The 15,839-nt window shown below is 50.8% G+C and overlaps 1 protein-coding gene across 9 annotated transcripts in view; it reads left to right on the top strand.

Annotated features, from left to right (window-relative positions):
* The window catches only part of TBX5 (T-box transcription factor 5), a 62,517-nt gene that overhangs the window by 26,041 nt on the left and 20,637 nt on the right, over window positions 1-15,839 (top strand). For 4 of the 9 annotated variants that reach the window (XM_048964256.1, XM_048964254.1, XM_048964253.1 and 1 more), the window contains exons 2-6: window positions 2,970-3,145; window positions 4,353-4,447; window positions 7,024-7,143; window positions 7,698-7,845; window positions 9,725-9,877. In XM_048964256.1, the coding sequence (XP_048820213.1) occupies window positions 2,999-3,145; window positions 4,353-4,447; window positions 7,024-7,143; window positions 7,698-7,845; window positions 9,725-9,877 (663 nt within the window). In that variant the 5' untranslated portion in view covers window positions 2,970-2,998. Of the gene's footprint in view, window positions 1-270; window positions 581-2,622; window positions 3,146-4,352; window positions 4,448-7,023; window positions 7,144-7,697; window positions 7,846-9,724; window positions 9,878-15,839 lie in introns of those variants that run through there. The other 5 variants (XM_048964251.1, XM_048964250.1, XM_048964249.1 and 2 more) reach the window with 4 other exon arrangements.

Genomic DNA, 15,839 nt, shown 5'->3' with positions numbered 1-15,839 from the left:
CCTTCCGCGCTCCGCTCCGCACCCCGCGCTCGACTCCGCGCAGCCCCGAGCGGTCGCTGCCATCCCGCCCGGAACTTTTTTTCCCCATTTTCTTTTCGAAGGGGGTGCTGTTGGCTTTTTCCTCTCTTTAGCCCTCTCCCCTCCCTTTTTTTTTTTTTTTTTTTTTTTTTTTTTTTTTTTTTTAATGATTGCTTTTTTTTTTTTATTTTGAGGGGGGAGTAGAAAGATTAGGGTGGGGAAAAGTGCATCTTCCAGATCAGGCTGAGAAAAGGGTGGGGGTGGGGGCTTTATCTTGGTCTCAGGATCCTCTCTGGTGCGTCTGACAACCTGGAAGTGTTTGGAGAGAGCAGGAGAGAGAGAGAGAGAGAGAGAGAGAGAGAGAGGCAGGCAGGCGGCTTGCGTTGGATAGAGCTTTTTCTTCCAGGCTGGGTTTTCACATGCTGATCCGCAAATAAATAAATAAAAGGAAATATGCACACGAGAAGCCTGATCCCATTGTAATTTCCATTGCCAAGGGGGAAAATATACACATATATATACATATGGAGATGCATTGATTGCATGGAATTCAACAAGCAAGGTAACAGCTCTTCCATTGCCATGTATGTCCGTCGGTGTCTGTAGTGCGTGTGCGCGTGTGCGACCGAGAGAGAGCGAAAGTGGCTGTCCGGGGTCATTGTTAGACACAAACTGTCTGTGCCGAGGAGCGGCGAGGCCTCGGGAGGCGCGGGATGCGGGGGGGGCCGCTCCGCAGGGCTCCACGGCGGTGTGCGGGGCCGGGGGGGTCGGGGGGCGCGGGGCGCAGCGAGAGCAGCCTGGAACAAAAGGAGAGGGTGGGCTGGGTTTCCTTTTTTTTTTTTTTTTTTTCTTTATGTAGATATATATATTGCGAACCAGCTCGGTGCTACTTTAGCGAAGCGGGATGCGTTTTTCATACAGCCATCGCGGCCTGGTTCTGTCAAGCTCCATTTCTTCTCAGAAGCTCTTTAAAGGGGAAAAAAAAAATCAGCATCCGTAGCTCGCCAATTGCTCTTAGTAGTTGGGTTCTTCTTTTTTTTTTTTTTTTTTTTTTTTTTCTTTCTTTCTTTCTTTCCACCGTCACCCCTCGGTTTATTATTATTTTTAATCTGCTTAATTATTCCCTGACCCGCCGACACGGGGAGAGGGGCTCGTTCCCTGCGCTGCCATATCTGGGTCCCTCTTTGTTTTAATAAACGTGCCTTTTCTCCCCCACCCGCCTCCTAACTTTGCCGGCTCAAGGGGAGGAATAGATCCTCGCTGGAGGAAGATCGATTCGAAATTGATAGCGAGGGTTTCCGAGGCTATAGCAAAAAGGAGAGGGGAGAAGAAAAGGAAATAATAATTATAATAAAAACCCAAACACCTCGAAAAAAAGAGGAGGAGGGGAAGAGAAACCCCTTATGGTCTATGGCTCGGCAGCTGCGGGGCTGCACTCGATGTCCGCGGGTTCCCAGCCGCGCATTTTCCGCGCAGTCCCACCGGGCGCGGTTCTCCTGCCCCGCAGTGTGGGAAGGGAGCGCAGGAGAGGGGAGGGGGGGTGGGGACCCGGGGACGGGGGCCTTTCTGTCAATGATCTTTAGCTCCGGAGGTGTGGACCCGCAGTCCCTTTGCTTTTTGTCCTCTTAAATTATATATACGTGTATGTATACGTTACCCACCACTAGCAGGGAAGAGCATTTTCTCCCCCTCCTTTCCACTCCCAATTCTCCTCCGCATTTAAAGGAGAATTGCCTTTTTTATGTTTTCTTTTAAAGGCTTTTAAATATTGTTGCAGGGAGGAGGGCTCTTTTCAAACCTTTCTCGTGTACTTAAGACCAATATTGTCTCCATATGGCTGGCCTTTCAAAACCGAATCCTCTTCTTTGAAACACGCGAGAGAGGTTTTTTAAAAGCTATTAAAACTCCGAACTCCTCAAAACAAACGAAAAAAAAAAAAATACTTACAGATAATTGAACTGCTTTTATCTCTCTCTCTCTCTCTTTTTTTTTTTTTTTTTCCTGTTTGGAACTTTTACCAGTCCTGATAGAGCCCTCAAAGCTCCACCAAAACACCGCCTTTAAAACTCCTCTTGTTGCTCGCATCAGATGTAAGCGGCGGATTTTTCAGGCTCTGCCGGTGCAGTTTTCCTCCCGTTAGGGCTCAGCTCACTGCATGTGCAGTCCATGCGCACGTTACTTTGCACCATATCGGACTGATTCGCACTTTTTAGATGTTTTTTAATCGTCTCGTCCGTCCAATCCGACTTGATTTGCAACTATTCGGGACAGCGTTTTGAGTTTGGGATTTTGGAGGATGGATAAAAGACTCGTTTTATTTTACTTTGGCGGAAAGGTCGCGCTTCACAGGGGTGCACAAAGTTGAATTTTCTTTGGAATTGGGGTTATATAAACGCCTTCACGTGGCGGTGGCATTCGCTTGCTGGAAAGCGGCTCCTACCACTCGGGGAGGACGGGGGGATCTTCCAGCCTCCCCGGCCCAGAGAGCCCGATATCGGCCCGGGGGATGGGGAGGCCCAGCCCTCCCCCCCCCCCCCCCCCGGGACACCCCCACCTCGCGGCCACGCGTGTGCTGAGCGGTTCGGTCCCGCGGCAAGGTGCCCCGTGCGCGCTGCCGGGCGGACTGCGGGAAGGCGGCTGTTTACCTTGTCCAAAAGATGCATTTAATAATACCGCCTCCCCTCTCCCCATCCCCCACCCCAAATCCTATCATCCCTTGCGGGCTGCGATAATAAATAAAAGTCTTTATTTCTCCCTCTCCAAAAGTTAAAGGGCCTTGTCCTCTCCCCGGGCTGCTGGAAGTGAGTTGCGAGCAGCGCTGCTTCGCCCTCCCGCCCTGCCCAGCGCCGGGCTCAGCGCATGTGTATCGTTAATGTATATATATTTGATTGAGCGTCAGCCTTGACTTATGTGCCTCTTATCTCTGCTCTCTCCTCGATGTGTGCCTGCAGTGGGGGATTCGGCGAAGGAAGCTCGTAACATGGCGGACACCGAGGAAGGCTTCGGGCTCCCGAGCACGCCGGCTGACTCGGAGGGCAAGGAGCTGCAGGCTGAGGCCAAGCAGGACCCCCAGCTGGGGACCACCAGCAAGGCCCCCACCTCTCCGCAGGCAGCCTTCACCCAGCAGGTAAGGATCCGGCCGCAGCTCCCCTTCTCTTTCGTCCCCCTCTCTCTTTTTTTTTTTTTTTTTTTTTTTTGCCAATTTTCTGCGTTTTCCCCCCGATCCCAGCTGTAGTTCTACTCCTGAGCTGGGCAGGAATGAGTCATTTTAGGCCTCACGGGAAGGAAAGCTCTCACCTGATGGTCAGGGCGGTGGGCTCTTTCCTGCTTTGCTGTTCTTTGCAGTGTGTTTGAGTGCTGGGGGGGGCATGCAGGGAAAAATCGCAGTGAATGTCACAGGGAGGGACCCGTTTGTGCAAGGACAGGCACACACAGCCAGTGCTTGAACGTAGAAACGCACATGCAGATGCAAGCTCAGACAGCTGTGTATTTGCTATGTGCCTGTGTGGATTGGTTTAAGACACGTATGAGCATATATACACATGAAAACGTACACGTGAACACATTGTGCCTGTGTACCCCGGCTACACACTGCTCTGCATGCCATTGGGCTCCAGGGCACGCTGTGGGTGTCACGCGTGGGCAGCCCGCAGCCACTTGGGGGTTGGGCACAGCCGGGGTCCCCTCGCACATCCCCACCAACCCTCACCCGACGGACCCCCCCGAGTCGCGGTTACGCACGTGGGCTCACCGGCAGGCCGCAGCAAACTGCTCTCCCCACGCTGCAGAGGAGGGCAGGGCCGGGCCAAGGAGCCGGGCTGCGGCAGCGCTCAGAGCTGGCCCCGGAGCTCGGTGCCGGGGTGTAGGGCTTCGCCGGGATCCTTAGGCGGCCGCAGGTAAATCCCTGGAAGGAGATCCCACGGCCGATGACTGCTCGGTTTTCGGTTCTGTTATCGTTAGGGGTGTACATGTCCTCGGTTTGGGGGTTTTGTCAGGCTGTGGGTCTCCCTCCCGCCTCGCTCAGAGCGATGCCTCCGGACCGGGATAACAAGGTGAGGACCAAGGGGTGCGAGCATTGGGCCCCAGCCTGCAAAAGCGGGTGTAAATCACTCATCAGAAGGATGTGAATCTCCTCCGGCCGCCTCCCGACCGCAGCAGGGGGGATTTCTCCCGGCCGGCCCCGGCCGTCCCGCTCCCGCAGCACCGGGGCCCGCAGGATCCGGCACTGCCCGGGAAGCGCTCCCCGAGCTCAGGCCCCACCGCCCGGCTGCTTCCCTCCCTGGTTTTTCCTCCTCGGGGCTCGGTGCTCATGGCTCTGCCTTTCTCCTTTGCAGGGCATGGAGGGGATCAAAGTGTTTTTGCACGAGCGGGAGCTGTGGCTGAAATTTCACGAGGTGGGGACGGAGATGATCATAACAAAGGCTGGAAGGTAAGAAGCAACCCCAGTGCAACGCGGGGAGGCAGCCGCACGCCCTTTGTGTCCGTGGGGCCGAATCCTCCTCCTCCGTCGGTGTTTGCGGGGAGAATTTTGCACAAATACACACCCTGAGCTTCTCCACGCGTGCTCGTGTGCGTGGGGAGTGCGTGCCCACGGCGGAATGGAGGTGCCCGGCCTCAGCCCCGCTGCTGCCCCGGGTCTCCGTGACACCCCTGCGAGGATGGATTGAGAAGAAATTGTTTCTTCTGGCTCCTTTCTTAACCAGAACAGTTGGATCGTTAATCCCAATTTCAAGGCCTTTGGAAGCTTTCCAGTCAAGAGCCGAATTGCAGCCACTTGGCCAAAAGCTGACCTTGTTTAGAGCCGTTCGCTGGGCGATCTCGTTAATATTACCATTATTTTTAACTAAAGGAGCAGCTCTGTCCTTCCGCGATTTTGGAACGCCTTCCTTTTTTTTTTTTTTTTTCTTTTTTTTTTTTCTTCCAGACCCTTCTAATTTCTTACGCGCTCATTGAGGCCAATATACGCGGAACACCCACACCGTCCCATTTAAAAGTATATGTGGTCTTAAGCTACTGTTTATATACCGATAGCGTAACGGTTTAGATGCATAAATAGATGTGCCCGCAAATAAATAGCATGCGTGTCTAACCGCGTCCACATACACATTTCTATATGTGTGCTCTCGCCTGCGTGGGTGTGTAGAAAAATATACAGCCTCGCAAATCCAACTTTATTGGGACTGTGCGTAATGGATTCCATGGCCGGCTCAGCAAACCCGATCCACAGATATTTGTGTGTGTACGCGGATGTACTGCAGTGCGTTTGAGGTTATTCAGCTTTATCCTTAATAGTAGCGTCTTTGAGGGCTGCTCAAGGGGGATCCAGCGCAACGATCACCTGCGAGCTCGGGGCTCTTTTCGCTACGGTTTGAAACGAACTGCCGTACCTGGCGCTGCCCGAGGCTCGATCTGAAAAGGGAAACCCCTCCCGCAAAGAGAGAATGGCAGCGTTAGGAGGCGAGGGCACAGTAAGCAACGCCAAGTCAGACTTTCATTTTGCTCTGTCATCTGGTATTTGTTGTGGTCTTCCAAAATTTGCCTGGAGAGGGAGGAAGAAAAAAAAATAGAGCCGGCTGCAGACAGCGCTGCGAGTGGGTCTGTCTCACTGCTCGCCTTGCTCTGCTGCTGGAAAGGGCGACCTGTGCGGGAAATGCGCGGCTGCGGAGCTGCTGGCAGCGCTGCCCTTCCGCCCCCAGACCCTGCGGGGACGCGGGCTGCGCTCTACCTCCGCTCGGGGACACGGAAACTTCGCGAAGAGAAGCAGATTTTTTCTTTTTTTTTCTTTTCTTTTTTTTTTTTTTTTCCCCTCTCAGAAAGCAGCGCAAGGAGGAAGACGGACAAAAACCACCTTGCGGAGATTTCAAACAAATAGCGTAACGCATAGAAACGTCGTCTGGAGAGCTATAAAACCGACATTTATAGAGCGGGGTGTTTAGGGGAGAGCGCACGCAGCACCGGGGCAGGCACAGAACAGTTGCTCTTCATAGAATTCCTTATGCTCATTGCTGCAGAAGCCCGGGGTCGCGCCGTTGCCCATCAGGTGTTTGAGGTGGACGCGCAGATACGTGTTCGGGTGGAATTTGTATTCTTCTCCCTTGGTCTACCCCCGTAACCCCCCATCAATCACCGGCTTCCCCCCCTTCATCTCTTACCACGTGAATTTACACACCGGCCCAGATGCCCTATCGCACAGATAAGAACCCGAGCCCCGGCGAAGTGCGCAGTATTTTTAGAGGTGTGGGGCTTTTTGTTTATGCGTGTTTTAAGTCAAGGGCTACGTTTTCATCTGCTTTATTTTTAAATATTTGGAAAGCTCAAGCTAAAATAACATCAGTGTTTTAAGTCCCTGCCTTGCAGTAATGGAAACTATTTCGAAAAGCCGCTGTCCTCAGTGTGTATCCGCGTGCTTCCAAGTATTTGTCAGGTGTGTTTGCTGATGTCTCTGTATGCACGTCCTCGGTGCTACACCTGAGCGCGTGTGTTCCTTCAGCTTCTGGGAGCGGAGAGGTTGATACACACGGGAGCTTTGGAGAAATGTGCACATTTAAAACGCGTACTTTTGCAGAAATATATATTTTTTTACTTTTTTTTTTTTTTTTTTTTTTTTTTTGGCATATTTCCCCTGCTCTTCCAACAGTTTAAGCAAACAGGAAAGTCAGTTGCTTCCAAGGGATCTCGCGGCCAGATTTGTTTAATTTTTTATTTAATTTTTTATTTTATTATTATTATTATTTTTTAATTGAAGCATTGGTGAAAGAAATGATAATAAATAGGCGAATTGAGGGGTAGGTGAAGAAACCAACCCGCTGGGATCGTAACTACGATTCCGCCTCTTCAAGTCCCTTGTCCCCCCAGGTCCCCCTCCAGTCCCCCCCCCGTACAGGATGTGCCCCCGCCTGGCTGCAGGGCCCCTCCACTTCTGATAAACCGCACACAACGCACAGATCCACCTTGGGAAACTTTCCCTTCTTCTCTTTTATATTTACGCACTTCTTTCTTTTATAGGCGTATGTTTCCCAGTTACAAAGTGAAGGTCACTGGACTCAATCCAAAAACGAAGTACATACTGTTGATGGATATTGTACCAGCGGATGACCACAGATACAAATTTGCAGATAATAAATGGTACGCACTCGGGGGGGGGGAGGGAAGGGAGCTCTGATTCGTGTCGGGCTGCCCGATCCCGGGGCGGCATAGGGTGGGAGATGCTGCTGCTGGATGCTGGGCTGTACCTGAGGGTCTCGGGAAGCACCTCTGGAGAACAACACAAAAAGAAAACAAACAAAAGAGAGAGCCAAATCTGTTGCAATTAGAGAACAGTGCCTGTAATCCTGCATAACGGTGAGATCTTTGGCCATCCTGGTGCCAATAGTTTAATTACCCTTCGGGCAGCAGCGTCTCCGGGCGGGGGAGATGCTGAAGGATGGATACGCGGTGTTTTCTTTGCTCCTTGTTTGGGTGTCCGCAATTAGGAAGGAGGAAGGATGGGGTTAAATGGGGAAACGGCCACCTCGACGGGAAAAGTGCCAAAGATCTCCATTAATTCTCCGCGCACTGTGTGTGTCCGTAAACGTCTTTTTTTTTTTTTTTTTTTTTTCCGAAGACCGCCGGGCACCACGGTGCTGGGGGCAGGAGGGGGGACCCCACGGGTGGGAGCTCAGCGCCTCTGTCCCACGCAGGTCCGTGACCGGGAAGGCAGAGCCGGCCATGCCCGGCCGCCTCTACGTGCACCCCGACTCCCCCGCTACCGGAGCCCATTGGATGAGGCAGTTGGTTTCCTTCCAGAAGCTGAAGCTCACCAACAACCACCTCGATCCCTTCGGACATGTGAGTACCGTGCTGGGATAGGGCCGGGAGACGCGGATTTGTGCTTCACAGAGCGACCGTGGGATCCCACGCGCAATCGGGTCCCTACGAGTGGCATCGCATTGCCCAGAGCCACCGAACCTGTAGTCTAAATCCATTATCTGATTGGGGTATTATCTTCCCCCCTGGTAAGACGGGATGAGCCCCAGTGATGACCTCCTACCCCCCCCTCCCCCCCCCCCCATAAAAGGATACGTAGCCCATGTTTTAAAGATCTATTTCACAGCACTGCGTGGGAATTGATTACAGACCGCAGTGCCTGGCTTCAGTGACACCTCAGCTACCTGGTTTTAACCCGAAGGGGGTCTGAAAGCCTTAAAATCTGCCCGTAGCTTCCATGAATTTGGCTAACAGGTAAAAATCAATCAGGCATAATTATTGGAGGAAATAGGACCTACAACCACGTGGTTGAAAAGAAAAAAAGGAAAAGCCAAATCGCACCACCAACCATTGTTGGACCCAAGGGGCCGTGAAAGCTTGTGTGAATTCTGCAGCCAGAAGCAGCCCACCTTCGGAGGTCTCCAAAGACATGGTTTTTTTTGAGCAAATGTATATATGCGTCTATGAATTATAAATATATATATCTATAAAAATATATATAATTACTTAAGCGAGTATATGAATCCAGATCCCACCATCCTTTTCCAAGAGCCCATTTTTCTCCAGTCTCATTTCAACACTTCGGTTTCACTTTTTTTCCCCAAGCTTTTTTTTTTTTTTCTTTTTTTCCTCCTTCTTCTTCCTTCTGTTTTCACTTTTTAACACTGAAAACCTCGTGTTCCTAAACCCTGTCCGGTGGGGGCGGGGAGTGGGAGGAAACCAGCCGAGCCCGCAGCGCACCTGAGCGCTGAGCATCGCTGTCCGAGCCGCGCTTTCCCTCTCCAATTCAGGGTTGGTTGGTTTATTTATTTACTATTTATTTTTTTCCTTTGGGACTCGAATTAAGACGCTTTGCAAGCGCTGCTGCTTTCGCTTATTATTATTATTATTTAATATAATTTTGTTTTGGAGGGGGGAGATTTTGGGGGGGGATCCGGACGGGTCCCGGGGCCAGGCATCTCCCGCTGCGAGCAGGCGGCTCTGGGGAGAAGTCCCTGCAAGCAGAGTCGGGCTGCTGGGTCAATAGGGACTTCAGAGGCGGAGCTGCACCGGGAGCCTCTCAATTAGAGTCGCGGTAATGAAATTAAAAACCATTAGATCGTTCACCGTTGATGTCTACGGCTTTCCCGGATGTCAAAGCAATTTGCCTAAACCCCCGGGAAGGGGGAGGCGGCGAGGCGGTCGGGGTCTGGCGTTGGGGCGCGTTGCGTCTCGCTGTCGCCAGGGTCCGGTCATTATCGGCGCGGGTCCCCCCCTCCCCCACCGTCCCCATCCCCGCCACTGTCCCCGGAGATTAACCCGGTACGAGCAGGGGCCGCTTTTTATCTTGAGCGCAGCGCTTCCCTCCCCACCACCCTCCTGCCCCATCCTCTGCGGGTGGCATGGTGGGGGGGGTGGACACACGAATTCCTCTGCTTCTCATCCCTTGCTTTGTTGGATTGCTGGGAAGATTGAGGTACCCTTGCTGGGGGTGCTGCAAGAGAAAGAGAGCCCCCTCCAGCTTTGGGAAATGTGTTAGGGGCCCTAATGGGCTCCTTGGCTGTGGCGGAATGCTTCTCTGGAGAGGTGTTTCCTCCTCCATCCTTTCTGAGGAGCTCTGATGTGGGAGAATCTTTTGGAGAAGGGACAGCAGTTCCCTCTCTGCCTCCTCTCTCCATGAGAAGGTTGCACGGGTTGGGAATGCGCAGAGTTGTGCCCTCTCTATTCCCATGGTCTGTCCTCTCATTCTCCCCATGCCCAGATCATCCTGAACTCCATGCACAAGTACCAGCCCCGGCTCCACATCGTGAAGGCAGATGAGAACAATGGCTTCGGCTCCAAGAACACAGCCTTCTGCACCCATGTCTTCCCAGAGACCGCCTTCATCGCTGTTACATCCTACCAAAACCACAAGGTGAGAGCTCGGCCGGGCCTTCGCACCAGCAAACTGTGTCTCCTCTTCCTCACTTCCTCCTGACACAGTTTCTTTTCGGGTCCTTCCCACCCCACCATCATCTCTCTCACCTCCCCACTTGCCACAGTACTGGCTCCCTTCTGTTCTCCACACCCCTCCCCATCCGTCTAGAACTGTTCTGTCCCCATCCCCTCTGTTATTCCTGGCAGTACACACAAAGCATCCAAAGAAGGGGCTCAAGGCGCGCCAAGGGGGAATGAGCTCAAACAGGATGGCTCGCTCAGAGTGGAGGCGACCAACTGAGGAAGTTGGTTTTATCTTCTTTCCCCACATCGGTCAAAGGCTGTAATCTGGTGCTGGAGAAGGGAGCTGGGCGCTCCCCTCTGTGGCCGGGGCTCTGATAACCCCAGCTGGCTGTGCTCTGTCCCTTTGTTTGGGGACGGCTCCGTCCCCACCAACCGAGGGCAGTGAGACCCTGGCAGGAAGGGAGGCTCTGAGGCTGGAGTCAGCTCCTGCCCGAGCAGAACAAAGCAAAATGTGTGAAGATGTGTCAATTTAGGCTTCCTTGGGGTGCCCCCGAAAGGGCTCCCCTAATGGCATTGAAAGCAGGGTCTTTGCTTGGACTTGTGGGCAGGTAGAATGTCCCTCTTATGCTCAACTGAATGAAAGCATTCTGTTATTTTTTCAAATGGAGAAAGGTCAGATAAGACCTTAGTTGAATTCTGGATGCTTTCCTGGAGATGTAACGGGGAAGCTCCTAAATGTGCGTGAAATGGTTGTGTTTCCTCCATCCATTGGTTGGACAGGGAGCTGCAGAAAGCAGAAGCGGGCTGGAGAAGAAAGAGTGTTTCACCGTAACTAGGGAGAAAAGAAAATACTTCCCTGCCCTTTAAAATAGGAGCTGCTGGCACAGCCAGGACAAGCAGACTGGATCCAAGTTGAGCCCTCGCCAAATTATGCCTTAAATTATAACTCCGTTGTGGATGCTATAAAATCGAGTTTAACTTCTGCTTGATGGATTCGGAGAAAGAATATAATATTAATAGAACAGGGAGTTAATAAAACAGGACATACTGCTTGCTTTAAATGCATTTCCCTGTGAGAAAACAGGCCTGAATTTAATTGCTTTCCTTTGAAGAAAAATAGAACTGTTATGTAGGGGGGGAGGAATTACCATGCAAATAAAACAAAGCAAAGCAAAAACATGTAAGTACAGTAGTTTGGGAAAACTGCCATATTAGGAGGAGCGGGGATATTTGATTGTAAATCAACAACATCTGGTTGATAAGGAATGACATCTGCGTATCCGTCTCTGTCAAAACACACACACTGACGAGCGCATGAATCTCTACAGACGCACACGCGCTCGCATCCCTGCAGACACATGCACATGCACACAGACACCACTACATATTTTACACACCCCCTACACATTTTACATGCTCTCACATCCCTCCCCCCCCAGCACACGCATTCCTCTCCTTGCTTGCCTTGAGTCATTGGGGGAACGAGAAAAAGAATGGCTGTAGCCCCAAGATAAAGCCCCAATTGAGAAAGATAGGGCCATAAAAATAAACCAGGGAGTGATCTACCCTAAATGGCATCTCCCTCCAGGGAAGGGAATAAAATCTGCAGCTTGCCCCTGTGTCGAGGAGGCGCAGCACCAGGGTGCAGCTGGTGCTGGCAGTGTGGAATGGTGACGTCCGTTGCATGTAGGGCTGCTCTGTGGGCACAAGCCCCAGTTCTGCTGTCACAGCAGGGTGTTTTTGGGGCCAAGAGTGTTTCTGGGTTATGCTTCCTATTGCCATAAGTGATCACAGGCTGTGTCTGTGGAGCTCAGCAAGGAACTTTGGTCTGGTTGTCCATCCTCGTGTGTCTCTGCGCACTATCTATTCTTACCCACTTACTGCCACCTCTCTCACTTCTATCCATCAGCCATAGAGCACCCTTCACACAGATCCTCCTGTCCGTGCAATTACACACCATTATTATGCAGTGATTCATTTTACGTGCACAATTTCATGCAAAGGTGCACACACTAGCCTACACATGTGTGTGCTTTCGAAAACTATGTCATGCTTGCATGATGTTGCAGCATGTAGTATTCCCTGCACGACTCGTCCATAACTGCATGTGACTCGATGCTTACACAGCCCACAGAAATACCTGTCTGATTGCGGATCAGTCCGTTCATTTCAAGAGCACAGCTGCAATCCCAATACAGGCCTTGTGCTTATTTCCCCTGATATTTTAGGCAGCCTGCAAAGATATTTAAGCCCACTGGGCTCTCCCTCTCCCCAGCCCGCTCCCCAAAAGGAGGGCTCAGCTACGAGGAACGTTTTTGTTAATTTTTCAGTGGACTTGTCAGCAGCTGGCTCGGCCACCTCCCCCGTCACTGCAGCCCTGAAAAAAGACCCCAGAAATATCGAGGTGTTAAAATAGGTCACATGCGCATTTCATTTCCTTGCCATTTACACAATGGGTGCTTGCAATCAGGTTGATTCCCAAATATTAACTTCCCCTACAGTTAAGTACCATTTTGCTGTAGCTTAAATCATTGTGTTACTGGTTATTAAGTACTAGGTCTCTACTTAGGACCAGGAAATGAACCCTAATAGACAGAAATAATTAAGGTTCTGCCCTCTTGAGGGTTCTTTCAAAAGCAAGAATTCACAACAATTATTCTCATTAATTTTTACAACCTACTTTCCCTGTTAGCTGGACTTGGGCTTTATATTAGTTTTCCCTCCCTCAGGATATCCGGTTTTATGCTGATTTTTTCCCCCCAAGTTATTCATCATTCTCAGTAGCCCAAATTCCTTTTGGGTAACATCAGCACTAGCTGGGATGCTGCAGGCACCACAGTGATGTGGACAACCAGGGAAGGCTCTCTGTTCTTTTGAGGAGGGCAGCTGCTGGGGCTCAGGATGCTTTATTTCAGAGACTGGCTCTCCTGGTTGGATTGCAGGGAACTATATCCATCTCTTCAGGATGCCGGAGGCTATGGATAGATGGTGGTCCAGCTGGCATCCCATGGAGTGCCTCAGTGTAGGGGCTGGGCCCACTCCTATCCCCCAGCCTGTCCCTGCTCAGCCTGGGGCCCTTGGGGTTGTGCCTTCCCTCTCTGAGGGGACCCTGGGCACTACAGCTCTCCCCACTCTCACCCTCTCCCACCTCCTGACCCACCTCCTCCCCACCTAAGCACTGTGCAGGGTCTGTCTCTTCTTCTGTCTTCTGTCCTTGCCGCCCAGTTCAGCCAGCAGCCTCCTCAATGGGCCCCTCTGTCTCATACCAGTAGCTCTGACCAGTCACTGGCTCACAGTCCCTCCTATTTCCTTCACTGCCCTCTGGGTTCAGCATTCTCTCCCCCCTGCCAGCCTTTCCCTTGGGCTCTGAGTCCCCGTTCCCCATCCAGCTGCTCTGCCTGCCCCAGCCAGATGCACACAGCCTCAGCAGCCACCTTGTCTTCATCCAGTCCTTCCCTTCACACCACTCTGGTTTGGCTTTCTCCTGCATGCTGAGTTGGTTCCCACCTGGGGTACGTGACAGCACAGAAGAAAAAGGCTCTGTGCTTTCAAGCCTGGAGCCCAGCCTCCTGGTTACTCCCAGCACCTGTGGGGATTTTCCAAAGTGTCCGGCTTTGGGATGGCTTTGCAATAGCCTCCAGAGGGTCAGAGCGGTGTGCTTCCCTTTGGCTATGGTGCTCAAAAAATATGGGACTGGTTTGATTGATAGGAAAAGAACATAAACAGAAAGGAGACCAGAACAAACTGCTGGTGTGGGACACCTCAGCCCTAACAAAGTTTAACGGTTAGAAATAATGGCGAGAAACCTTATCAATACAGAGTGGTAATTTGACCCTTGCTGCTCGTGAATCTAGAGACATAAACCTGTGTAAATACAAGGCTGGGCAAGAACGAAAAATGCAAAGATGGTGCATTTCTTCCACCTAACTAGATGCAAAGCTCAATTTTATCTTGCTGGAGTGAGAGATGCCGTTGGAAATGTCTCAGCAGACATGCTTTGTGGTCAGTTAGCCCAGAGAAAGGCGCGGAGGAGCGGCGCTGAGATTTCATTGGGAACTGTCGCTTCCCGTTAAAGTGAAGATGAACCCATAGGTCAGACAGGCACAGAGAAGTGCAGATTGGGAAGGCTGCACTGGGAAAGTGCTTGACACTCAGGGGTCTGCAACAGCACCAGCAATCAGAGGCTAGAACATAACTTTGCCATCAATTTCTTCTAGCAACAAATCAATAAACAAAACCCCATGTTTTTGTTGAATCCGTGCTGTGTGATTTAGCCCCAAGTGTTCCATCTTAATGACCTTGTGGGACGTGGCATTCATTTATTTATTTATTTTAAAATGATGTCACTGTCATTTGACTTTCTGACAGCTTTTTTGTCCCCACCCCCAACGAATTGCAGTCAATTAAACAGAGTTTTGCTGTGGCAAAACCGATCCAGAAGAAGGCAATTTCCACCCATTTGTTTGCTTTTCCACTTCTGAATAGTTTTGAAGTCAGACAAAAAGCAGCCAAACAAAATACCTTCCAGAGGCTGTTTTCTAAAGCAGATGCTCACCAGCTTGCTCTCTATTTTCTAATTTGTTGCACTTTTTTTTTTTTTTTTTTTTTCTAAAACTGTCTTAGACTCAATGCTAGGGCTGATGCCCCTAAGTGTTATCTAGAGAAACCAGTTGGAAACCCATCTAAAGACTGCCCACTACTGAGCTCAGACCTAACTTGGAGCCTTCTGTACCCCAGAGCTCTTAGACCCCTCCAACGCAGCAGATCCTTTGTTTTAAGGTGTTCTCATTTCCAGGTGATCTACTTGGGGCTTTCTGCTAGCAATACGTACATTCATCCCATTGTTTCTAAGCATTCCCAAAGAGAGTTAGGAGGTTTCTCTACTAGTAAAGCAATGTTTTTGCAAGATGGAGGTCTTGTATGATATTTTGCCAACATTCTGTGGGGGACTGAAGGTTTGATTTGTCAAAAAGAGCAGTTAGCTGAGATGCTTAACTAAAGGGCTCCCATGTTGGCGTCTCCTTCTTCAGTGAACAGAGTGAATTTGGGCAATGCTGCCCACCCCAGAGCCTGCCTGCCATCTAGCACTCCCCATCTCCTCCCTTGATTCCAGCAGGAACACTGGGAGCTGAGGTCCTCTGTGCAGGCTCCTTGGTTAAAGAGCCTTCGGTTAGGTTGGGATGAATCCGCGCCTTTGTACGGTTGTGTGCTGGTGCCAATACTGTAAATCCTCACTCCATGAAGGACTTCTCTTATGCAAGCAAATATTGCCATTGGGTTCGGCAAGTGAGGACAACCCGTACATTTAGTGCATTTCAGAATGCAGATTAAATGGAACCTTCCACAAGTTGAATAATGTCTATTATTCACTACAGAAGTGCCACCACCTCAGCGGTGGAAACTGATAGGCAGTTACTTTGCAACGTACACAGCTGCTTTCTAACAGTTTGGGGCTTTTAATTATGAAATATATCACTGGTTTACTGCTAGACAACAGCTCAAATGGCAGGTTGGTCCAAATGGGTTGTTTTTTCAGCCTCTGCTTTGAAATTGGAAATGCGTGACAAAAAAAAGCAGCGCCTGTTTATGTGGTGAATTAGGTCCTGACTTAATGGGAGTGCCTGTGGGGATGTGCATACGTGGGTGATGGGGGCTGTGTGAGATTTGGGATCAAATTAGGCAAAAAAAGTCAAGTAAACAACTAGCCTTTGGAAAAAATATGCTATACGATGAGAAAAAAACAAAATGAGCTGGTCGTGCAGACACCTGGCGGTGCTTGTTATTGACACTGGCCGGGCCAGATTTCTCTCTTTGAATTTTGGCAAAGAGATGGGTCCAGTTGTGCGTGCTCGGCTTGGTGAGCATGAACCTCTCTCTGTTCTCCCGCCATCAATCCCAAGCGCTTCCCTTCCCTTTGGCCCACCGGCAGTGCGAAG

The sequence above is a fragment of the Lagopus muta genome, chromosome 17 (assembly GCF_023343835.1).
Source record: "Lagopus muta isolate bLagMut1 chromosome 17, bLagMut1 primary, whole genome shotgun sequence".
In the NCBI taxonomy this organism is placed as follows: domain Eukaryota; kingdom Metazoa; phylum Chordata; class Aves; order Galliformes; family Phasianidae; genus Lagopus; species Lagopus muta.
Note: the sequence above shows the minus strand (reverse complement) of the source record. Positions and strands in the feature narration are given on the sequence as shown.